Genomic DNA, 24,408 nt, shown 5'->3' on the forward strand with positions numbered 1-24,408 from the left:
TAACCTTGTTTTGCCTTGTTGACCTGAGTTCTGTTTCTTCTCTAAATCCTCTAAATGTGATGTGATAAGCACAGAGAGGCCCGGCTTTCACGCTGGCTTCACACTGCTGTGCTGCGCCGGTGCTTCTGTGATGGGGATGGGACAGACTCAGGACTGCACTGTCCTCTGAGCGCCCATCCTGTCACTGCAGGCTCTTCCGGAAGCTTCCTGAAGCACATTCCGTGGGTCCAGGAAGCTTTCACAGGTACCGCACTGTTTTCCAGCAGTGCCAAGAGTGTGTGTTGGTAGCTGTAGCGTCTGCTCTGATGCTACAGAAATGCAAATGGATGAATGCCAGTGGCCGCTGTGCCCCCACTACAGCACATTCCTACTTAGGGTTTTCAAAATGCTCAGTTTAGCACCCATAACATGGCTCAGTGGACAAAGGCACTGACCTCCCCCCCCCCCCCCAAGCTTGGTGATCTGAGTTCAATCCCATGAACCCACATGGAGGAAGTGGAGAACTGGTTCCTGTAAAATTGTCCTCTGACCTTCACTTCACATGTGTGCTGTGCACACGTGGGCGCATGTTCACACGCAATAAAAGAATGTAATTTCAACAGTTAAGGCACTATAGAGATAGCTCAGAGGTTAAGAGCATTTGTTGCTTGTGTTAGAGGACTTGGATTTAGTTTTTTATGCTCATGGCTGCTCACAACCGACTGTAACTGTGGTTCTAAGCGATCTGATGCCCTCTTCTGACCTCTGAGCACCAGGCACACAGATAGTATAAATACATTCATGTCAGCAAAAATACTTATAAAATAAAAACACATACACACAAGGTGAAAATAAATCTAATTTTTTTCCAATTAAAAATAAAAATACTAATCCAGGCCTAAGTGGTAAGTGCTTTTACTTAGAGATCTGCCTGCCTGTTCAAAGAGAGAGTTTCAAGATAGCCAGGACTATGTAGAGAGACCCTGTCTTAAAAAACAGACAGACAAAAAAAAAAAAAAAAAAAAACTAATTTCAAGTACATCTTAATAGTTCATTTGATAAAACTGAAAGAATACATACGGCATATCTCCTAGAAACTGAGTGTGCTTGAGTTGTAAGCTGTTCTCCCCGTAGATTGCTTTTATATAAAACAGGTGGCAAACAGACCTCTTTGTCAGATCTGAGAATCTGACTGATATTTCCTCACCAGTAAATGAAATTAGTTTCACTTTAGTAAAAACAGTGTCCAGGGTTTGTTGTCAATGATAAAAGTTGAATTTCCAAGCAGAAACCAGACTCTGGGGAAACTAAGCGTCCATCGCTGTGAGCCTGGCTTTTTCCATGACCTAGACTTGTTTGATGAACTCAGTGACAGTATTTACAGTGTCGTGGCTGGGTGGTGACATGTGCGAAGGTTTAGAAGATCTGTGTGACTCAGTGAGTGCTGTTTCCCAGCTGACAAAAACCTTGCAAGGGTAAAGAAAGGGTAAAGATCCATTCAGATTTTGATGTAAACCACTGGAAAAACAAGAAAAGTTTGAGATAGCGTCAGATCCCAAGTGGGGCTACCTCAAGGAATCCTCCACGGCTGAGCTTTGATGCAGTCACAAAGCAAAGCTGCTCTCTGACAGGGCTGTGCGCTAATTTTAGCGGAGTAAATGCAGAAGCAGGGAGCCGGCTGCCTCCCGTGTAGACAGACACTATGTTTGCAAAGCGGAGCCGCTCTCACCACAGTCTTATATTGAAATTACATTCTTCATATGCAGTTATGTTGATTTGCTGTTGCTTTTTGAATGAATTGCCAATGGTATATTTATTTATCTGGACACAGGGTCTTGCTGTATGGCCCAGGCTAGTTTTGAACTCTATCCTCCTGCCTCAGCCTCCCTGGCTTTATAGCATGTACCACCACTCTCAGTTCAGCTTTAATTTTAATATAGTAAATATCAATAACTATAACGTAAAAGAATGAAGGCTGAGACTGGGCGTGGTGGTGCACACCTTTAACTTCAGCACTTGGGAGAAAGAGGCAGGCAGATCTCTGTGAGTTCAAGATCAGCCTGATCTACATAGCAAGTTCCAGGCCAACCAGAGCTACATAGTGAGCTCCTGGCTCCATCAACAACAGTAAAATGAGGACATCAATCATTTTGGTAGTGTAAAGGTTGAAAGCCACTGTCCTAAAGTGTTTGCTGGGCTCTTGAGATTTAGTAAGACACAGAGCTCTCGTGGAGCCAGTGCACAGCCTGTGACTGATGTTCATAACTTTCTGTGTACGTGGCCACACTGCAAACTACATCACTGAACTAGCTATGGACAGCAAGCTGTGCTGTGCAGTATGGTTAAGTCTGTAACTTTACAGTTCTAAGAGTGTGCTCTGGGTCCCATTCTAGAGAAAAGAAAAGGACCACATGTGATTGTTGGCATAGCCTAGACCAGGATGGCCTCAAGCTTGCCTCAGCCTCCCAAGTGCTAAGATTACTGGCTCACAGCACCATGCCAAAGATTTGGGTTCTGTTTTTTAGGAAGCTAGCTACTCTAAATATTAATTATTTTTCAACAAAGCAAATCTATTGTTGAGACTAAAATAGGAATAGGATGGATGGAAGGCACCCAGTTGAGAGCGCTCCTGTTCTTCACTTGAGCCTGAGTGTGTGGACTCACTGGCTGTCACTTCGCTGCTCCACTTAGCACAGCACTGCCTTTCCAGAGCCACCCTGAGCGTGCTGGCGTTGGCCGCTTTGTGAGGATGCGAGAGAGACGAGAGGGTGGACAGGCTCCAGCCTTCAGATTTAGTGCTTTCCTACTCCAGTGGAGGAGGTTGACTTGCTTCAGCATAGAGACGGAGGGAGGAGACTACTCTACTCTTCTGCCTTCTGTTTATTACATTGCCCTGCTCAGAGCTTGGCTCATTTTGCCTTTTTTTCTGTTCTCCCATGCCTGCCTACTGTGCCTTGTGTGCCTGTCCCTGCACTTGCTTCGGCTTGCTGCCAGTGGCATCCTGTGCTGTGCACTCTGAAGAGCCGCATTGAGGAGAACACTGGCCACATCTTCAACTCCTTGCTGTGCAATCTTTACCGGGACGAGAAGGACAGTGTGGACTGGCACAGTGATGACGAACCCTCGCTGGGGAGCTGCCCAGTCATCGCGTCACTTAGTTTTGGTGCCACTCGGACCTTTGAGATGAGGAAGAAACCCCCACCTGTAAGTATTCTCTGCCTTAAACACATTTTCCTCCCTTACACCTAATCAGTGAAGAACCCAGACTTAAAAGCTGCCCTTTCTGGGATTAGGGGTAGGAGTACATAACATTGGTGAAACATTTTCATTTGATTGCCTCCTCCAAATGTGTGTCTTCCAAAGTACCCACTCGTGCATTTGCTTATCCAGCAGGAATTGTCCCCTTCACCAGGTCCTGTGGGCCCAGTACCACTGCTGGAAAGGAGGGACAGTCCCAGTCCTATGCAAAGCATCTGAGGGATTGCACCTGTGGCGCATGCTATGTGTGAAGAGTCACAGAAGGGTGACTCAGAGTTAGGGAGACTCCGAAAACTCAAGAAAGAGGCCCTGAATTGACTGTGTGGCATACTTCTGTTCTGGGAGGGAGCATCATGCAAATCCTCATTGTCTTCTAGTCTTCTTCTGAAAGGCTGTGTGAGCCTGTGACTTCTTTTTTTTTTTTTTAAAATATTTATTATGTATACAATATTCTGTCTGTGTGTATGTCTGGCCTGTGCAGGCCAGAAGAGGGCACCAAACTTCATTACAGATGGTTGTGAGCCACCATGTGGTTGCCGGGAATTGAACTCAGGACCTTTGGAAGAGCAGGCAATGCTCTTAACCACTGAGCCATCTCTCCAGCCCGAGCCTGTGACTTCTTGAGCGAGAGGAAGCTCAACCCAGATTCTCAGGCAGTAGTGTGCCTAAGTTGAGGCTGGAAAGTAGTGACTAAACTAACTTTAATTTCAGTTTTCGCCCTAGTTCTCATGTAGATTACATGACATTAGTAAGATTCAGAACTACTGATCCCCAAGTCCTGCCTTAATGTTTTGAATCAAAAGGGAATCTTAGAACAAAGATAGAAAGCTAGAAGAAACTCCAAGAGAAGAAACTCACTAAGTCATTCTGATTCCAGAGTTCCGGCTATTCAGCTCGCATCATTAAATCAGGCCCCATCAGTGTGAAAGGCCAGCAGGCTGTGTTTTGATTATGACCTAATTCAGTCCTCCTGACTTGCTCAGAGCTCCTGTCTCCTCTGCATTAGATACTTCTGTAAGAATGCAGTTAACAGGCCATGCAGGCTGCAGTGCCATTGGGTTTCCAGGCGTGCTGTTTTATAGCATACTGAGTTACTTGGCACATATGACGTCAAACTCTAATCGTTGGTATTATTTCCGTTGATCAATTTTGCTTCAGTTTGGTTCCCACCTAAACTTTGCTTGTTGTTGTAGAGCATTCTCAGTCACCAGGGTAAGAACCATGACCATATTCTCCAGCAGCCTTCTCGACGACTAGGGAGCAGCCTTCTTGAGGATTAGGGAGTGTGAGTTGAGCACCAAATATCTGGCCTTTGTTGGTGTCTTTTACACATGGTTACACTTCTATACACGGGCCCACACTTGGATCCCAGGGGCACATATGGAAAGTTCTTCTTGCCTGTGTAAGACTCCGATATTAGAGATAGCGGGGGAGCACTATGTGCCTGATGGCTTTTCAGACCCTCTCCTTAAGCAGACGGTGGGCCCCATCCCTTCTCCAGGTGGGTCCTGGGCTGCAGGTGTAGCTGTAGGGGAGATGCAGCTCCCCTCGCTCTCATACTGGAAGCTTTGGTGTCACCCTCTCTTTGGTTCTTCACAGTTACTTGCTTTGTTGCCAAGTGTTTCAGTGACTGCTTGCCCATATACATTCAACACCACCCCCTTATGAAAAAAATTAGGGGCCTATTTATAGGTGGGAACTTAAGAATCCCCAAAGTATGCTTTCTGGGTAGTTAGTTTCAGTGTTTGCTCCCAACTGCTAAACATTAACAGTGCGTTGGTGTCCAGAAACACCCCTGACTGTCACCCTCCCAGCACAGGGCTCCTCATTCTCTCATAGGAAGACCTGTCTCGGGGCCTAGGGATGTAGCTTAAAGCACATGAGTAAGGCCCCGATTCTATCAGCACCACAAACAAACCAAGCAAAAGCCCAGCACGTGGTGGCCTAGAACTCCGTCTTGGTAGTAATTTGTTACGTTGTAGGTTGGTCGGCAAACACAGCAAACACATACAGCGTTGTTTCTGGGTGTGGCCATGTGCAACAAATCTCTGTTTAAGAGAGACTGCCCACACTGAGGCTGCCTCCTTAGGCTTCCTGAAGTCTGTTCTCAGGAACCTGGGAAATGCATGGTCATGGAGTGATGGAAGAGATCAAGTCCCCTCGGTGTCCCTGGACTCCAACTGTGCCAGCTGAGCTAATGGAACATAATACATCTCATAAGTGAGAAAATTTATCTGAGGTCTTGAAATAAAGTTGGCTGCGGAAATGAGTTTGGGAAGAAACATAAACAGTCAGTACCCCAGGTTACTGGCTCTAGTAAGTTTTGACTTCTGGCCTCATTTCAACTGGGATTGAATTTGGCATAATTCTTGTACATACTCTCAATTTTGACTTTTGTTTAAGATGGAGAAGCTGAGTGTTATTGTGTTCGAGATTATAATCACACATTGGTGATTACAGCCTAGAAGTTCCACTTGAGTAAACACAGCACATGTTTAAACTTTGGAGGACTCACTCAGACTTCATTAACAGATTCCAAAACTCTGGAACCCATAAAAGTAACCAAATGCAGAGGCCTTACTTTGAGTTGACAGCTATGGAAATATTTCTCAGGGCATACATCTTATTGCAAATAGGCCTTTTCCTGAAGGATTCAAGGGAGTCAGCTATTCAAATCTTTGTCTACTTTTCTGTCTGAATTCAGGTAGTGGCTCAGAGAATAAGACTCATGACTCACAACCCAAAGTTAAACAGGATAAGTCACTCTTCTGTGTGGCACGTGGAGTCTGACTTGCAGCTCTTAGGACCTGTCTCTGAATGTCACTGCCGTTGTAATTTTCCTGTCTGCCAACAAGATGGTTGTAGGAGGGAGTTTTCTACACTCCTGTTAGCTTTGACCTGTCGGACGAGAGCTGTCATTGATTTGCTTTCTCATCTGAAGCAGATAAAGCCAAGAGATTTTTTGTGTTTCACCTATCTGTGGAGTTTTGAGACAGAGGCCTTTGGAGGCTACTTTCAAAGACTTCTTGTTTGTTTGTTTGTTTGAGACAGGATCTTGTGTAACAAAGATAGCCTTGAACTTTTGACCCTCCTACCTCTGTCTCCCCAGTGCTGTAATTGCATTTGCCACCGTGCCCAGAAAGAGAATTGTTTTTTTTCATAACAGATTCAGACTCTTCCACCCCTGTAACAGCTGCTTGCTTTGCAGTCTGGTACCTAGATCAGCCTGGCTACTGATCTTCTGAAAGCTGCCCCGTGTTCTACACACTATTTCAAACAGTTTCTCCCTTGCTGACATGGAAGGAGATCTCTGGTCGCTACACACCCTCTGATTTATGGAGCCCATGCCTTCAGGATTACACATGGAAGAACAGGGTGCCCATCCTTCCCTTCACTGTCCTCTGCTCCCGGCCTGTGGAGTCTGACTCTGATTTTTCCTCTAGTGGCAGTAAGGTTCAAAGGGCACAGTAGTCTTTGTTGGTCTTGTTCTGCATCCTGTCCCTTCCTTTGGTGTGGGTTAAATCAGAAACTGGCCAGTGCCAGCCTGCCCTGTCCAAAGATGAGGGAAAACTTACCAAATCCACGTCAAAAGACCTTTTGTACCCTATCAGAGTGGGTTTCTGAAAGCTTTTCTGCACTACTTATCCAGAGCCCAGTTGTACTTTCCAGACTACATCATGTTCCTGTTTGCAGAGATTAGCCTGGTTCTTTCCCCATCTAACTAATTCTATACAGAAGAGCAAACTAGAAAAGGAGCTACAAAAGGCGCTTGGCAGGCTGCTATTTCTCTGTCGGTTACCGTGGAAACGGTGATGGCTGGGGGGTTATTAGATAATAGCAGGAAGTTTGTGATGCACTGGAGGGTTAGATGCCAAAAGCCTTGTTTTTGTAGCAAATTACCTTGGATGAGCTCTTTTCCTGATCAGCTGAATCGTGCCTGTAGGAGGGGTTTCTCTCCACATTGAGATGATTGAGTTGAGGCAAAAGAGGCTTCTCTCTGGCCATTCCTTTTCCCGGCAAGGAAGAAGGGTGTGCCTCACAGCAGAGGGGGTGGCTGCAAAAGCAAGACTAATGGTAGAGTCTCTGAGAACACACTTCACTAAATGATTTATAATATACTCACTCCTGGGAATACTGGAGAATTAAAAAGTCATCTTGATCATAAATATTGATTTTTTTTTTTCCAGAGCGTTTAGAAAACAAGGAAGATATTGAGATCTAAGATGTTATAGCACTGGAAGGTTATAGCTTAACCTTGGAAGCTGGACAGCCTGGAATTGTGTGGCATTCAAAGTTAGTGGCTGAGCCTCCACCACAGGCAGTGGCCCCCTCTGCTACAGTTTTTAGTTATCATCATCTGTCCTTTTAATTGTTTTGAGACAGAATCTTGCTTGTTTTAACTCCCCTGGCCTCAGGCTCACAGTTAGCCTCCCCCCAGGGGCTGACATTACAGCTGACCACCGTCCAGGCGTCTGCCCTGATTGACCGTGTTCTTCTCAAACACCATCCAGTGAAAGGAAGTTTTTGTTTGTTTTTTGTTTTGGGTTTTTTTTTTTTTTTGGGTTTTTCGAGACAGGGTTTCTCTGTAGCTTTGGAGCCTGTCCTGGAACTCCCTTTGTAGACCAGGCTGGCCTCGAACTCACAGAGATCCGCCTGCCTCTGCCTCCCGAGTGCTGGGATTAAAGGTGTGTGCCACCATCGCCCAGCCAGTGAAAGGAAGTTTAAGGGAATCATTGAAATGCCTTTTCCAAGAGGGCTGTTGGAGTAGTCAGTGGATTTGAGCCACTCTAAATGCTGTGCTGGAGCTTAAAAAAGTAAACGTGGTAAGAGTATAGTGGGACCCCAAGAACGGGGCAGCCACCGGTCAGAAATAGTGAGGGGCTTTGAACTCCTTGGAGGGTGGGAATGGGAAAAGAAAGGTGCCTGGGAGGGTGAGTAAAGAAAGAAGCATTGCCCTTAGGACTTGATACATTACCTTCAGACTTGAAGCTCTGGAAGACTTGGAATTATCATTTGCTTTCTTGGGACCTTGCCTCAGCCACAATTTGTGCCCTGATATGTTTCGGAAATAACTAGTTCCCAAGTTTTACTTTTGCTTGTTTATCTGTAAAGCCTCTCACTATGTAGCCCAGGTTGACCTGGGATTTTGGATCTTCCCGCTTCAGCTTTCTGTGTGTTTGATTATAGTTATGCCACCATGCCCAGTGAAATGATTCAGAGGTTTTCTTTTCATTTACATTCATATGCATGTGTGTGTGTGTCAGTAATATGTGTGTGTGTCAGCGCATGTGAGATCGGTGGCAACTTTTAGGAGTGTGTTGGTTCTCTTCTTTCCACCATGTGGGTCCTGGGGATCAAACTCATATCATCAGGCTGGATGATAGGAGCTATCTTGCCAACCCTAGGTTTAGTAGTTTGGTTTGGTTTTTAGTGTTGGGGAAGGGTGTCTGTGTATGTGTGGAGAAAACAGAGGTTGACTCTGGGTGACTTCATTGATTGATTGCTCTCCACCTTATCTTTTGAGACACTGTTTCCCACTGAACACAAACTCACTGGTTCGGCCAGACTGTGATTAACAAGCCCCAGGGAATCCTTCTGTCTCTGCCTCCCAGTGCTGAGATTGCAGTCACATGGTGCCATGCCCAGCTTTTTATATGGATAATGGGGATCCAGACTTGGTATCTCATGCTTTATCAGTCATCTCCACTTCTGTACTCCTGGATTTAAAACCATGTTTTTCAAAATAATTTATTGTATTTCCATGTATGCAATTGTTATGCATGAAGTTTGCCAGCAAATTTGACCTTAAAGCCTTATCAGAGCAGTAGAGTTTTTTCCTACCATTTGCAATACTCTAAGACTGTTCCTGAGGGTTCTGGTGATTCTTTCTTGGAGGATGGCTGTATAACTTAGGAGAAAAGGACTTAGTGTTTTTGAAGAGATAGGAAGTCCCATCCTGGGGCACAGTGAGCCAGCATGAGGAGCGGTGTAGGTGAAGAGAAGGAGAGATGGGCAGGGCTGGATCCAGCAGACTCTTGGGAATTTCAAGGAGGACATTTCAGTACATGAAGAGGCCAATGAACGTGTGAAGCAGAACTTGGCCTGGGTGAATGCTGTAAATGGTCAGTGCTTTTCTTATGTGGAGCCCAAGCTAGAAAGGAGCAAGAGCAGAGCAAGGCCAATGAGGAGCCTATTAGACATTGTTTACAGCTGGGGCCAAGGGAAAAGAAGACAGAGGAGAGCAAACTTGAGCTGGAAGGAGCAGGAATTTTTAAGGAGATATTGCAGTAGTGGTCCACAGGTGTTAGGGAGGGGGAAGGATGCTCTACCCTTACTAGATTGAGAGGTGACCATCTCCTGTATGAGAGGGCTTCAGGGGATGTCTGTATTTGTGGAGACTGCTAGGTCTCAGTTAGGATGAGGAGGAAGAGGGTCCCTTCAGGTTGAGGATGTAGGCAGCCTTTCTCTTTGTGAACAGGAATGCCAAAGGATGTGATGGAAGGCGCAGGAGGAAATGTGAGGTCTGTGTGGTCAGGTCATGCCCAGGAATAGCTGGACGAGCACTCTGCTATTGGTGGGTCACCTCTGGAGTGGTGTGGTCAGCTGCATGCCGGGCAGCTGTGTGCTTTCCTGCTCTCAGAGGACGAAGGCTGTTTCTGGCGCTGTGATCTTTGATGATAGCACTTCCTTTGGACTGCATCTCTAGGAAGTGTGTGTCACTGAAAACAGCATCCTCATCACTAACTTCAGATTTCCAGGCAATATCCAGTAGCTCGAGTGGCTACAGCTCTGAGTGAAAAGCTGGGCTTGCTGTTGCTTCAGTTCCATAACTGCCTGCCCCACCCAACCCCCAGGACTATGCCAACAATAAATCTGAACAGTAAACACCATCAGCGAGTGCTTCCCTTCTAGCACGGCTGGTTGAGGAGGAAGGCCAGGGATCTGCCTGCTGGTGTGGGCTGCAGTGTTCTACAAAGAACTGTGCTGCAGCCAAGGACTGCTCGGGCCGCCAGACTGTCTTGTGAGCCATCAAGGCACTGGTGTGGTCCCACAAGATCAGTGACTGGAGTGGTGTAACTGGTCGCACCCACCTGCCCTTTCTGCTTACTTTCCTCACTTACTCTCCAGAACCTTTCAAACCTAACGAATGCCAAAAACCAAGAAGAAATTTGCTAAAATTCCAGACATTTGTATGTAGCAAGAGAACTTCAAATGGTTGGTTTTGAACCACTGAACTCTGTGGTCCAAAGCTCTGCTTTTTCAGATCTCATCTCAGAGGGGCTGCTTCTGTTTTTAAAGTAGTGTGCTTCGGATCAATGCCCAGGATACTGTCCTTTGTGAGGTGAGTCAGCAGAATAACTGCAGAGATGTCTTTGTGAGGTCCCTTTTCACCACTGCATTCAGTATTGCTGTTGGTGTGCCTGACCCATGAAGCAGCGTCGATGCCAGCCAGGTACTCACAGGTAATAGAAACACTGTAGGGAAACCAGCTGCAATGGAATGGTATTGTTGACGAAAGGGCCTTTATTGGCATAGCCATGTATTGGGAGGTAGGGCAAAAGGGGACATGTGGCCTTAGCACATAGGTAGCTGCATTTACTGTTTAAAATATTGCAGATTGGAAAAAAAAAAAAAAGAAGCAACAGCTTTTAGTATACTTATCAGTTTTACCAGTTGTCTGTTCCTTGGGCCAGAGAGCTTGTAGGGGTGGGGGCTCCATTATATCTGCTGTCATGTTGAGGAAGCTCTACCTGCTTCTGTCCATGTTCCAGCGCCTTGGCTGCCCTTGGTTATGAAGCACAGATTTAAGGATGAGGTGTAGCTGAGTGGTAGAGTACTTCAGGGCCCTGGGACTAATTCCCCCAACACTGCCCCTCTGGGGGCGGGGAGCTGGCTGTTGGGATGGGGAGCAAAAGAGCAAACATGCAAGTTCAACCAACCAGGGTGGTTGACGAGCAGACAACTTGAGCTTGTCTTTAGAATGCAGTGATGCACATCTGTAGTCCCCGGATTCCAGGGGTGGGAGGCGAGCTCATGTGCCAGCTAGCATGGAGTGAAATGACTGAAACTAGACAGCGATACAGATGCAGGGTCTGCCTCAGTACGGCGGGAAGCTGGACTGACCTCTGACTTCCACATACACCTGTGCGGCTATGCGCGTGCGCACACAAAATTCTAAATGAGAAAGTGGGGAGGTTATAAAAGAAGAGAGAAGCCGGGTGATGGTGGCGCACACCTTTAATCCCAACACTCGGGAGGCAGAGGCAGGCGGATCTCTGTGAGTTCGAGGCCAGCCTGGTCTACAAGAGTGAGTTGCAGGACAGCCAAAGATACACAAAGAAACCCTGTCTTGAACATCCCCCACCCCCCGCCGAGCCACCCCCAAAAAGACTATAGTTACTATGCCACTGTCCTGGCTTTCTGATTCCTTTTTTTTCTTTCTCTCCTCCTTTTCTTCTCTCACTCTTTCCTTCTCCTTTTTTTTTTCTTTCTTTTCTAAAACATGATCTTGCCATGTAGCCCAAGATAGCCTTGAGCTTATGATCCTCTTGCCTCAAAAATGCTGGCATGCACCATCCTCCGCCCTATCTTGCTGCTAGTTCTTCATTGAAATGTCTAAAGATTTCATCCATCTCCCGGTGACATCTTCATCCCAGGCTCTTTTACCACATATCCAAATGCCCAAAACTGCCTTTCCCTGGGTGCTCTCAGCCCCATTCTGTATCATCCTCTGCCCATTGCCCCAATGCCAGATAGTAATTTTAGGAGTGGTGGCATTTCCACCTTTCTCCTCCCCACCAACCAGATATTAACTTAGTACCTACTGTGTGTTGGGCACTGTGCTTAGCTCTGGGGATATGACACTGAACAGGAGAAAGATGGAAGTCCCAGGAGCTGTACAATTGGAAGGAGTGTGGGTTTTACTCTGTGCACAGTGGGAATCAGTGCAGGCTGGGATGTGATCTGTGGCTCTGTGTGGATAACAGCAGGGCAGGCAATAGCAATAGGTAGACTACCTGGGAAGCAGTAGACCCAATGGGAGGCTGCTAACTTGAACCAGATGCTGTGGGAGGAGGAGGAGAGAGTAGATTTGAGGGATGTTTGGAGAGATGAAGCAGCAGAACTTGCCAGTGTTTCAGATGTGGGTGCAAGAACCAGGAATGGCTCCCATGGTTTTGGCTTTTTTCCTTGGTGGATGGAGATGCTGCTGCTAACTCAGGTGGTATAAGAAAGATTTCTTGATTCGATTTTATCCTTTTGTAAAGAGGTCCTTTCAAGATTTATTTTTGTGTTTTGAGTGTCTGCATGTATGTGCACATGCCACTGGCATGCCAGGCCTATATAGGTCAGAGGAGGGCATAGGGTCCCCTGAAACTTGAGTTACAGGGTTGTGAGCCATCATGTTGGTGGGAGGAACCTAACCTAGGTTCTCTGCAAGAACGTCAAGTGTTCTTAATCTCTAGCCCCAGGAATGCATGCTAGGTTTATGATGCCTGGAACTTACACATGTAAAGTAGGCCATTATGTGGTTTCAGTTGTCAGAGACGTCATCCAGATCGTGAGTTCCACCAGGTGAAGCTCTGATAACAAATGTCATTTATCATGTTGCCCATCTACAGGGCCACATTCTAAAAGTTTTGCCCTTCTTTCCTGAATCTCAAGTTATTGCTGTTACTGTCCTCATTGTACAAATAAGGTAATAACAGACATAGCATCACCTTATTGCAGGATGGCTTAGAAACTGTTGAACTTAAAGTAATAGTTTATTAATGAGTACTAAAGCAGTGGGATTTGTCGTTTCCAAGACAAGAGAACAGAGGGAAAGGAGCTCAGAGCTGACCTTGAGCTGTTTCTGTCATTTGGTTTAATAGCTCAGAAAAGGCCATTGCTGCTGCTAGGGCAAATGGGCAGGAAGAAACCCATAACCAGGCTGTCAGGTGTGCACATTATCTGCACCTGGCCTGCACGGTGTTCCCATTATTCCTTGTGTGGTTCTCTGTTCTCCTGAATTATCTGCCTGCCTTTTAGGCATGCTTGATACCTCCTTGTTAAGTACTGTCTGGACTTCCAGGGCCGCTGTAGCCTGTGAGTCTCCTCTGATGCCTCTAGTGTGCTAACTAGCGATTGCCATGTGCCCAGTGCGTCCTGTGAGCTTGGGACAGGAGAAGCAGGTAGCAGGCGCTTACCTTGACTGCCCTTTCTGCTCATTTGTGTCTTGTTTTCATTAGGGTCCTAGTAACAAGGGAGAGTTTTCTTTAATTGCTCTTCAGGGGCTCAGAGAGATGTAGAGTACCAGATATTCTGCTGTTAGCCCAGCACACACTGGGGAGCCTTTCTGCTGTGGGGGAGACAGCAATATGATATCTGAAGACAGAGTAGAGTGTGGCACGGGGTAAGGGGTCCAGGAAAAGCAGCAATGACAGCTGGCTCTGGGAGGTTACAGACTAGCCAGGGCGACTGGTGTATAAGCAGGACAGTTAGGTTGAGGTCCTGCAGCAGCACACTGAGAAGACCTTGAGCTAGGTGTGGCCTTCAGAGACTAAATTAACTGCCCACGTTTCCAACTGGAGATTTCATATAAAATCCCCACTTAGCTTTTTTCCCAGAAAAGCCAGAGGATGAGCCAGCGCTGGGCAACAGTGAGAGAGGCTGCTCTGCATCAGCATTCACCCCAGTTTGCAGACACTGGGCTCCTCGGGGTCCCCACCGCCCGCTCTGTCACCCCTGACTGCATCTGTCTTTTATGCTCCTCGAAGGTGCTGGCTCCCTCCTGTAAGGTGAACGTGCCATGTCATGAGGAGGCAGTGTGGATAGGAGTTCACCATGTGAAAGCTCTGAGGGGACGTGATCGTGGGCTTGGGCACTCACAGGTCTGTGCCCACCTCCTGCCCTGCCTCCTGCCAGCTTTTCATTCTAGTTCCCCGAGCTTATGAGAAATGGATAGAACTTCCCTGTGGGTTCGCATTGAGGATTAGTGATGGCTATGTGTGATGTATGTAGTGCCCGACTTGCCCACCTCCACCATGCTACCAGCACAGTTAAACCTGTCTACAAGCCTAGCAGGAAGCCTTCCATTCAGTACTTGGATATTGTTATGAGAAACATTGGATCTAGTGGGTAATTCAGTGGTAGAGTGCTTGCCTGCCACGCATGAAACCTCGCCCCTTTTCCCCAACTCCAAAAGCATGGAAAACAAACAAAAGCTCACAAAACAAAACTGCAGTTTAAAGAGTTAAGTCTAAAAATGTGAGATCTTTTTTTTCCTCTAAGGAAATGCAGTTGTATATTTTAACTTTCCTCAGGATGGAAAAAGCCTTTCTAAGCATAAAACCCATGAAAGAGGCCAAAGAAAGGTCATTTGAGTCATGTCCAGAAACTCTTGAGCTATCCAACACCAAACAATAGTTAAAAGGCAGAAGGATACAAGGACAGTACCTGCCAGACTTATGCCGCGGTGAACGGTTTGCCAGCTCAGTGTCTGTGGTCACGGATGAGTTAGAAAGTGTTAACCCCACAGCATAGCGGACAGAGATTGCAGTGGAGGAGCCAACAGTGGGTGTGCACATGGGGAATGTGGAGCTGGCTGCTTCCTTGTGTCGTCCCTTCCCTCATTTCCCCACCACCAGCAACGGGTAGTCTTCTCCAGATCATCCGTAGTGCCATGTTTTCCTCCTGGAATTACCAACTGCCAAAAGCTTTTGGAGAAGCAGGTTGGCACGATAATCAAGCACCTTAAAGGTCATACCTTTGCCCAGGTGTTCCATTTTTAATACTCTACCCAAGGTATTATGTCTTGAGGCACCTTTTCTTAGTCCTTCACAAAGAGCAGCAGCAGCAGATCGGCAACAGTGGGGTATTAAAATCTCAGTCTCACAATGGATTAATCTTCACTACTGTGCCCAGCACTGGTACAGTGCCTGGCACACAGATAGCCAAATGTATCTGTGAGTGTCAAGAAAAGAAGATGCTTGTGCAAAGCAGTATTGCATGGCAGTAGTTTTGAACCGTTACTATTTAAAGACAGCCAAGTGCTCATCCATTAGAAGCGGAAATGATGTATAGATGGAGTACTGCGTGTGGACTCTGGTCAGCGTGTCATTGGCACGTCCTCCGTCACTTAGCATCCATCTACTGATGTGCCCTAGTCACGAGTGTTTCTAACCAACAGCAGCACACAGCCCTTCCCCCAACTGTGAGTGGCAAAACTGACGCTGAAAAGTTAGAACTGCATCCCTTACATGAGTCATGATGTGTTATTATAAGAAAATGTGAAGGTTTTGAAGTAATGGTGGCTGAAATTTCTAACACCCTTTAGGACAAGAAAGACGTGATTACCTGAAAAATCCAAATTCCATACTGTGCATTACCTTTTTAATGAGAAGGAAATTACCTAGTTTTCTGTCTGTGTGGTCAATAATGACATAGCAATGAACACAACCAGGGTTTCCCCCTAAGTACCTTCTTCCTAAGGAAAGTAAATAGGACAGCACCTTCGTAGGATGAGGGCAGGAATGTGCAGAGCCCCAGCATTCCTTAGGAAAGAGTGCCCGAGCATCCAGATGAACTGCTGTACTTGGAGAGTGAAGGTTCTCTTCAGTGAGGGTAGAAAAATAAGCAACGTGTGGCTTTTCCTTCTATTTATTAGGTTAAAATAAGAGGGAAAACTTCAGAACATCTACAGTCACCAATCACTCCCCATAGGTGGACTGTTAGCCTGGAAACTTCTTTTAGCTAATAGCAGGGTTAGACATTTTCATCTTAAGCTGCACATTGTTGTCCTGTTTAGGTACAGCAGAGGGTCACAGAGGAAATGTAGCCATTGGTAGCTATGAATGAACTTCTCTGATAGTGAGGCCCCTGCTCAGCAAATCACCCAGAACAAGCACTGTGACCATGATATCTCTTACAGAGAGAACATTTAATTGGGGCGGCTCGCTCACAGTGTCAGAGGTTCATCATGACAGGGAGCATGGAGGCATGCAGGTAGACGTGGTGCTGGAGTTGACAGCCCTACATCCTTCAGGCAACAGGAAGTTGACTGTCAGTCACACTGAGGGAAACTTGAGCAAAAGACACTTCAAAGCCCACCCTCACAGTGACACACTTCCTTCAACAAGTCCATACCTCCCAATAGTGCCACTCCTTTAGGAGCTATTTTCTTTCAAACCACCACACTTGCCCTAATTACTGCCCATCTCCTGCAATTAGGAACAGTTTTCTAAGTCGCTGGTGTTAGGAGGGATACATTACAAGCAGGGAAGAAGCAGTATTACCTCTCCGACCACATGCTGAGCACCACGTGAGTGCTCACCCTCAAGGACCTGTCTTTTGGTGTAGCTAGTGGTTGTGCTGAATATTATATGTTCAGAATATGCCTGAAACTTTGTCTCCTTGAAGAATTCAGATCATAGAATATCGAGTGGAGAGCGCGTGTGCTAAGCTCGTTTCCATAGTGCTGGTGCTGGCCTCTTGCATGCAGAATTCTCTTTTGCCTCAGATGTAGTCAACTTCATGGTTCCAGATGGAATTATAGTGTGCACTCCCAACCCCCACATTGCTCTCAGCACCTCTACCTCCCCGCAGTGTTGTGGATGTTCTAGAAGGTCTCAGAATTGCCCTTGTGTGGTGTGAAGTCTTTTCTCTGAGCGTCATTTCGCTCTCATCATAGTGTCTATACAGTTACAGATTCATGCCATGTTGACCCTTCCCCACTCCCTCCACACACACACACGCACACACACACACACACACGCTGATACTATAGAGAGCAGGAGAGATCCTTCTGCCTCCAGCCAAGTTGTAACTTGAGCAGACCTGCCTTTCAGTCTGTGTTAAGCCTTGAAGCCCTCTGATGTCATGAAGAATGGACCCTCTCTTTTGCTTTCTTTTCTCTAGCAAGGCATTTATGTCCTGTGTCTGGCATACTTTTTCCAAGCACCAACTTTTACCTTCTGAAGTGTAGGTGAATGTGGAGGTGGGCATGGGCCTCCATGGGCAGGGCCACTTCCCAGTGTGCGCTCTGCTTGACTGAGCAGCAAGAGGTCATTGTTCGCTGCTTACTTATTCCTGGAAGAGAGAAGGTGGCAGACACACAAAACCAGCCAATCAATCGAAAGCTGTTTCAAACATTGCTTATGTCTTCTGTCTGTAAAAATTCTGGCTGTCCTTGACAAAGTCACTGCCAAGGGTTGGGCCCTGGAACGTAGACTGTTTGTACAAGTTCAGTATTGTTTTGATTTTAGATTTTCCTGGGGAAATTATTGTAAACAGTTAAGTTCTCAGAAAGACCCCTGCAGTAATAAACATAAACAGACTCGCACTACAGTAAACCCTGCAGTAACCCAAACAGAACCGCTGCATGGAAGGGAGGCAGATGGCCGAATGGGCCCATTGTCTCTGCCCACAGGAAGTGAAGAAAGCAGGAAGCTCAGGTCTGTCCCATTCTCACCCAGGCTGACTCTCACTCTTGGTGACTGAGCCAGGAAGCCAGGAAGCTGTTCGCTGCACCAGCGCTTTAAAGAGGAGCAGACCACCTGTTGGCTTCTTTTGCAGGTGTGCTGTAAGTGTAAGGACTGAGCTGAACTCTCCAGTGTGCTCAGGGTTTGTGATCCGTTCTCAAATGCATAGACATCAAACAGCCAGGCTGCTTTGACAGCACTGACCAAGTCAAGCCAGAGCGCCTTTCTTTGAGAAATTCCTGCTATTGAGAATACATCTCCCAAACACCTAGAGTAGCTAAGGGGTGAACTAGGGTTAGTTCTAAAGCAGTGGCTCTCCACCTGTGGCTCGCGACCCATGGGGCTGGGTCAAATGGTCCTTTCATGGGGTCACCTAAGACCATCAGAAATCCTAACAGTAGCAAAATTACAGTTAATAAACAGCAACAAAAATGATTTTATGGAGGGCTGGAGAGATGGCTCAGCGGTTAAGAGCATTGCCTCCTCTTCCAGAGGCCCTGAGTTCAATTCCCAGCAACCACATGGTGGCTCACAACCATCTGTAATGAGGTCTGGTGCCCTCTTCTGGCCTGCAGACATATATGCAGACAGAATATTGTATACATAATAAATAAATAAATAAATAAATAAATAAATATTTAAAAAAAATAATTTTATGGTTGGGGGTCACCACAACATGAGGGACTGTATTAAAGGGTCACAGCATTACGAGTTGAGAAACATTGTTTTAAAATAATTACCAATTAGTAAATTAGCATATTATTGCCAGGTGAAGCATGCCTTGATCAAAGGCAATTTCTTCCCAGTATGTAATGTAGCACTGTGTAGCAGAGGTAGGTGAATCTGAACCTCCCTCCTAGGTCAGGATGGGCTGAACATCCTGGGGAGCAGTGACTTCCACGATCTTACCCAGTTCTTCCTGCTGCGGCTCCCCAAGTCCTTCACACACATCATCTAAGACACAGACTGGCCCCGTGTAGCAAATGCTACCACTTTTATCTTCTTTCCCATGTCACAAATAAGTACCTTAAGGAGTAGAGAGGCAACATAGCTATCTGCCTTAAGGCCAAGGGGCTGCCAAGGGACAGAGCAAGCTCCCACAGCCTGCCTGAGGAGGAACTGCCTCCAGGTTCTCTTGCTTCTTGACCATATGAATGAACACTTGAGTGGAATGGCTGCTGTCTTCTAGGAAGAGAATGGAGACTATACATACGTGGAAAGAGTGAAGATACCGCTGGATCACGGGACCTTGCTAATCATGGAAGGAGCCACACAAGCCGACTGGCAGGTGAGGACTTGAAATGACCACCAATTTCTCTCTGGAGGGAGCTTCTGCCCTACCGAGGGGTAGCCGTTTTAGAGTACACGTAGGGAGGGAAGCGAGTGCTTACACTGAGCAAGTAGCAATAACGTGATGTCATACCCAAGGAGTCGGTCAGAGCAGACCCCTCAGCAGAGGTTTCTGGTTGGTTTTTGTAGTGATAGAGGGGTCCACGTCCGTGCTGCCATTGCAGCCTCTGGCCACTGTGTGTGCTGACCACTTCAAATGTGACTAGCACGAATTTGCTTGGAAAAATCTCAGTGGCTGCCATCTTGGGCCTCATAACACAACAACTATTGTAGGTCAGTGTGGGTGAAGTCACATTAGATAGAAGCCACAATTAGAAAAGGTAGAGATGCCTTGCTGCCAGGGATCAGGGAATTTTGTTTCAGAGGAGGAGACCTTTTCCCACGGGACTGTAAAACACCTGCTCGTTTAGACAGGGATAAAATGGAGCTATTTCCATATCTTCATAAATAAGTTGTAAATCATGTTGGACTAAAAAAATGCACATGTATTTATTCCGGACAACTATTAATATTTCCATTTAGCACCGCGTGCCCAAAGAATACCACTCCAGAGAACCGCGAGTAAACCTAACCTTCCGGACCATTTATCCAGACCCTAGAGGAGCACCTGGTGATGGGACATGTCCGCAAGGTTGCCACTGAGGTGGGGGCCGTGCACCTAACAGCCCCTTCTCCGCTCCTGGAAGCACTTTGAGAAGCTTCTCCATGCACTCTGGTGATGTAGCTGTTTGGAAATTGTGGAGTTTGCTTCCCAGGTCCTCCTCCTCTGGATGGGAGCCATGTTGCCAGCATGTCTACAAGGGAAACGGTTACTCTGAGACAAATCTCTAAATCAAGGGCTACCATTAGGCAAATTAAACACTGCTATAACTGTGCTCACAGATGATTTGGTCCATCATTCCCTTTCCTGCTGCCCTTCCCCCTTTAATTTGAAGAAATACAAATGGCCTTGTGCCTCTGGGAAAACTCTGAACATATTTGTTCCTTATGACGTTAGCAAATGGAGACTGTAAATACATGTCAGCGACTCTGGAGCCTTCCACAGGCAGACAGCTGCTGAAACCCAAACAGAGATGGCTTTTTGGGGCTGTGTTGAAGTCTTCCTTGACTCCTGTGTTATTGTAATAGAAACCTGCATGTTCAGGAACCCTGTTTATTCAGCTGGATCTCCCAGCTGCCAGTCTTCCCGGAGCACACTCAGGCTACAGGCCTCTGAAGAAAGGAGGCAGCATGCTCCTGTCTACACTCCAGGCAGGCCTACTTGGAAAGACAACGCTGTCTCCTGGAAGTGACAAATAACTGGATGTCAGGAAACCAGGCTGAAATTTTGGTTGAAGAACAGCAAATGTCCAGTTGATAACAGCTGTTCCAATAGATTCCCTTTCCCTGGAGTCATTTAAACCCAAACCAGATAGAATCAGATCAACCCTGCAGGGAATAGCCTGGGTGACCTCATGGTCTTTCTACCATAGCTTTCCGAAGCCTGTGACTAAGGCTCTTCTGACTCAGTGTTCCCTTTTACTGGGTGCCCAAGTTCAGGGGTTAACCTGTGATGTCACCAAGGTTTCCAAAACAGAATGGGGTAGCTGCCCTTGTTGCATCATAAAAACACATGACTCCTTGGCCTTGGCTCAGAAGCAGTGTACCCTATTAACTCAAACCCAGAGGAGGAGCGCGCATCCGTGGATGAAAGTAGGACGCGGGCTAGATAGAATTTCTCTCCTGTCCTGGGAGGGAAATTTACTCTGGGTTTTTATCCTGTTTCCATTCCATGGATGATCCCGTGACATGGACGGGAGCCAGAGGCTGGGCAGACTCACTCGGGGCTCAGATGAAAGCAGCCTGACGAGACGCTGTGCTCCCACAGCTCCCTGCTTCCTTGTATCAAAGTCTTTTTTTTTTTAAATATCTATAGTTCCTTCTATAAGAACTTCTAAAGGCTGTGTTAGAGTTTCAGCATCATACTAAGCCTTCCTAGGAAGAAAGGATGACTCACCATGAGCATAAGCCCTCTAATTCCCAGCTGTTCTCTAGTTAAAGCCAAGAAAACCTAGTGTGGTCAGCTAGGCTTAGGAATTTGATAACTGAAGCTGGAAATCCCTCCTCTCTTCCTTATAAATAAAAAGACTGGCTGGTGGCTTCAGGTCTTCCAGCATCCCCTCTCATCGCAGGGCCTTATCTCTTCCAGCTTCAGGGTTACATGACTCTGCACTCAACACAGCGCTGTCAGACCGCACAGCCTGGGCCTCCACCTGGGCTTCACAGGCCAAGAGCAGAAGTCACAGCTGCTTGCCCTTCCTGTAGACCTCATGTGCTCTCAGTGCCAGCTATTTCTCACCAGTAGGACCCTGTGCTGTCTGCAGTGCCAAGCAGAACTAGAGAGTTTGGGTGTAGCTAGGAATGGTGATGTTCAGAGCTGCAGCAGCCTCTTGCTGATCCTGCACACGAACAGAGCCAGTGTGCAGGTGAGCATGCAGGGCAGGCTCTGTCTTCGTTGCCCTCTGAGCTTCGGTTGCCTGCAGGCCCTGTCCTGTCCTGAGTTTCTACTCATCACCTCATCTTTCCCATACCGATTCTGCTGTGGGGACAAGAAGCGGAGTCCCTGAGAAGTGTTTTAGTAGGACTTGTGCTGATAGAAACAAGTTTAAAGGCTGATTCCAAAGTCCATGTCCCCTTTCTCACCCGTGCCGACCTGAGGTGGAATCTCTGAGCCCTCGACCCACAGAGCTGGCCATGGCCAGCTGCAGGCCGCCTGTGCTCTCTGGATTCTTGTGCATCAGGGCAGATGCCTGCATCATGTCTTCTTAGCCACATGAGCATCTTGTTGGAAGCTGTGGCCCACTGAACTCAGTGTCAAGCTGGGGAAACTCATTTTGGCGGGGGCTGGGTGCGGTGAATTTAGAAACAGCCGTGGGCAACATCCCTAGCAAGTGGTTCCTAGCCATATCCAAGCAGATATGCCTCAGGAGTTCCACAGATGGGTGAGTTTTCCTGCTGTTTCTCCTGTCGTCTCAGTACACGTGGGAGCCCCGATGATGTCCAAACTAAGTGTGAGGCATCACAAGAGCATCGCTTCCGCAGTCATCAGGCGGCGGGTACACTGGGCTTCAGCCCAGAAGGGGAACAGTGACACTCAGTGCAGAAACGACCTTCGCTTCGGTCCAGGTTCACTAGCTCAGCTGATGGCCTCTAGCGAATGTGGGTCACAGTTCATCCATAAAAGCCCTGTAGACTCCTTTCTGCTACCTCCAGTGCCTTGACTCTGCTCTGCTGCATGGAAAGTCCGTCTGTGTCCCATCAGTAAAGAGCCCAAGCTGCTGAGCCCTGTCAGCAACCCTGAAAGAGTTAAGTAAGCTTGCAGGGATTGCTCCCCTCTGAGGCTTCATGGGGAAGCCTGACAGATGATGGGTTCCTGCTTTGCTGGGAATATTTCTTCCTTGAGTTCTGGCAGCTTTTTCTTGGCTGCAGAGTATCTAAGACCCACTTTGCCTTTTCTGGTCATAAACACTTGGAGTGTTGAATCTGAAGTCTTGATTACTTTATTTTTTAACGGTCCTTTTGAAAAAACCTGTTGTTTCCATAGTGATGTATTCTGTTTGTTTAAATCCTTATACGTGATTCCACCCACAAGCTCCCACCAAGGGACTAGTTCACAACTGCCCTTTACACACACACACACACACACACACACACACACTTCATCCAACAGATTTGAGCCGCTGAAATCCATTCTTAGATAAGAGCCCTGGATCTGGTAGGCAAATGATGCTGATGTTTATCAGGGCAGAATGCTAATAATGGTGCTGCCCCCAGCTGGGTTAGCAGTCCCACACCTGAACTGTTACAAAAGCATTTCCCTGCCAGTGATCAGAACCCGGTGTTGGTGAATAATTTGGGGGTTGGGCGGTTTGAGGGAACCCAACAAGGAAGCAGGTGTGGCAAGCAGCACTTGTAGCCAGCACAGCAGAAGTCAGACTCTAGGAGTATGAATTTGCCACTGTTGAAGCAGAGTCTTAGTCCTCAGTCCAACCCATTGGTTTGACTCTGTAGACAAATCCTGTAGTCTGAAAGGGGAAGGGGGCTCAGAGTGTATGCTGCTGGCACATTCCATTAGGCTTGACTAAAAGCAATCCCATGAGTTGTTCATTTGTTGTAAAGGCCCTGGGAAAGTGAGGCACAGGGGCCGTAGCATGCTGTGCACTGGCAGAGTCAGGTGATTTCCGAGCTCCTGAGGGGGTCACTGGTCCTTGCCTTCTGTGTCTTGCATACTGTGAAGATTCTGGACGCAGGCAGGAGGCAGCGGTGGGCCACGCGAGTGCTGAAGGGCCGCGTGACCGGTGCTGCAATTAGCCTCCCACCGCAGGAAGGCTGTGGGTGTGCGGTGACGAGCTCACCGCCCGCTAGGGTCCCCAATTGAAGTACGCAATACCTCGCCCTTCCGAGTGGCTGCGCGGGGAGGCGCTCCACCTTTGCCGGGCTTCTTCCGGTGCCAGCCTCACCACCAGCGCCACACTCGCGCCGGAAGAAAAGCCCCTGCTGGAGCCAATCTGAGAAGAAGGTTGTATCCTCCCTGCCTGAGGAGCGTGTATGGGATGGTTTGTGAAGAGTATCCTCGTGCTCCCTAAACTGGACCCAGGGATGCTTCTACTGCAGGACCACCCGGGCAAGACTGGAAAGGAGCAGAGCCTCACAGCAGAGGCCAGGGGCTGGCTCCCTTAGGAGCCTCCTGGGGTGCTGCCTCTTGGGCTTCAGTTTTTTTCCCCCCAGAAACTTAGCCTTCAGCCTTCCCTCATTGTCAGGGGGAGGGAAAGAGAAACTCCAAGCCCCTGAGGCTTCTGGGAAGTGCTTTGAGCTCTTGCATATGCAGTCCCCTCGTGGCACCAGTCATGCTAGTATAGCTTAGAGACTACTGTCTCCACTGAATAGACTAGAAGACTGGTGTATAAAGCACACCATCTCCAAAGTCATCCAGGGAATGAGGCAGCACGGGATGTAGCAGGTTTCATCCGCCACTCCCAGTAATCTAGTGAAGGAACACGCAGCAGCCCCATGGGGCACTGCGCCTAAGACGCAGCCCTGCAAGGATTGGTGCTGATGGTGTGCGCACACTGCACCAACCAGGTGGCTCCATCTCACCTCGCAGGGTAGGATGCCTCACAGCCACAGTGCTGACTGCAAGGGCAGAATTAGAGAGCATCTTGATAGCCTCAGCCCCACTCCAACATCCACCCCTTGATAGATAGAACCACTGCAGAGCTCTTGTGGGGAGTGAGGTAGAGAGAGTCACTCCGACCTGAGTTTGTGTCTCCGCTCAGCCCTTCCAGAGCTTCCTAGGAGCAGCTAACTAATTAACCTTCACGTC

The 24,408-nt window shown here is 47.5% G+C and overlaps 1 protein-coding gene across 1 annotated transcript in view; it reads left to right on the forward strand.

The window, feature by feature from the left end:
- Positions 1 to 20,052, forward strand: part of Alkbh3 (alkB homolog 3, alpha-ketoglutarate dependent dioxygenase) — a 32,402-nt gene extending 12,350 nt beyond the window's left edge. Inside the window, exons 8-10 of the mRNA XM_057781858.1 lie at positions 2,974 to 3,183; positions 18,886 to 18,984; positions 19,569 to 20,052. Coding sequence (XP_057637841.1) covers positions 2,974 to 3,183; positions 18,886 to 18,984; positions 19,569 to 19,688 — 429 coding nt within the window. The 3' untranslated portion in view covers positions 19,689 to 20,052. The remainder of the gene's footprint in view (positions 1 to 2,973; positions 3,184 to 18,885; positions 18,985 to 19,568) is intronic.
- The last annotated feature ends 4,356 nt before the right edge of the window (positions 20,053 to 24,408 follow it).

The sequence above is a fragment of the Chionomys nivalis genome, chromosome 9 (genome assembly GCF_950005125.1).
Source record: "Chionomys nivalis chromosome 9, mChiNiv1.1, whole genome shotgun sequence".
NCBI lineage: Eukaryota > Metazoa > Chordata > Mammalia > Rodentia > Cricetidae > Chionomys > Chionomys nivalis.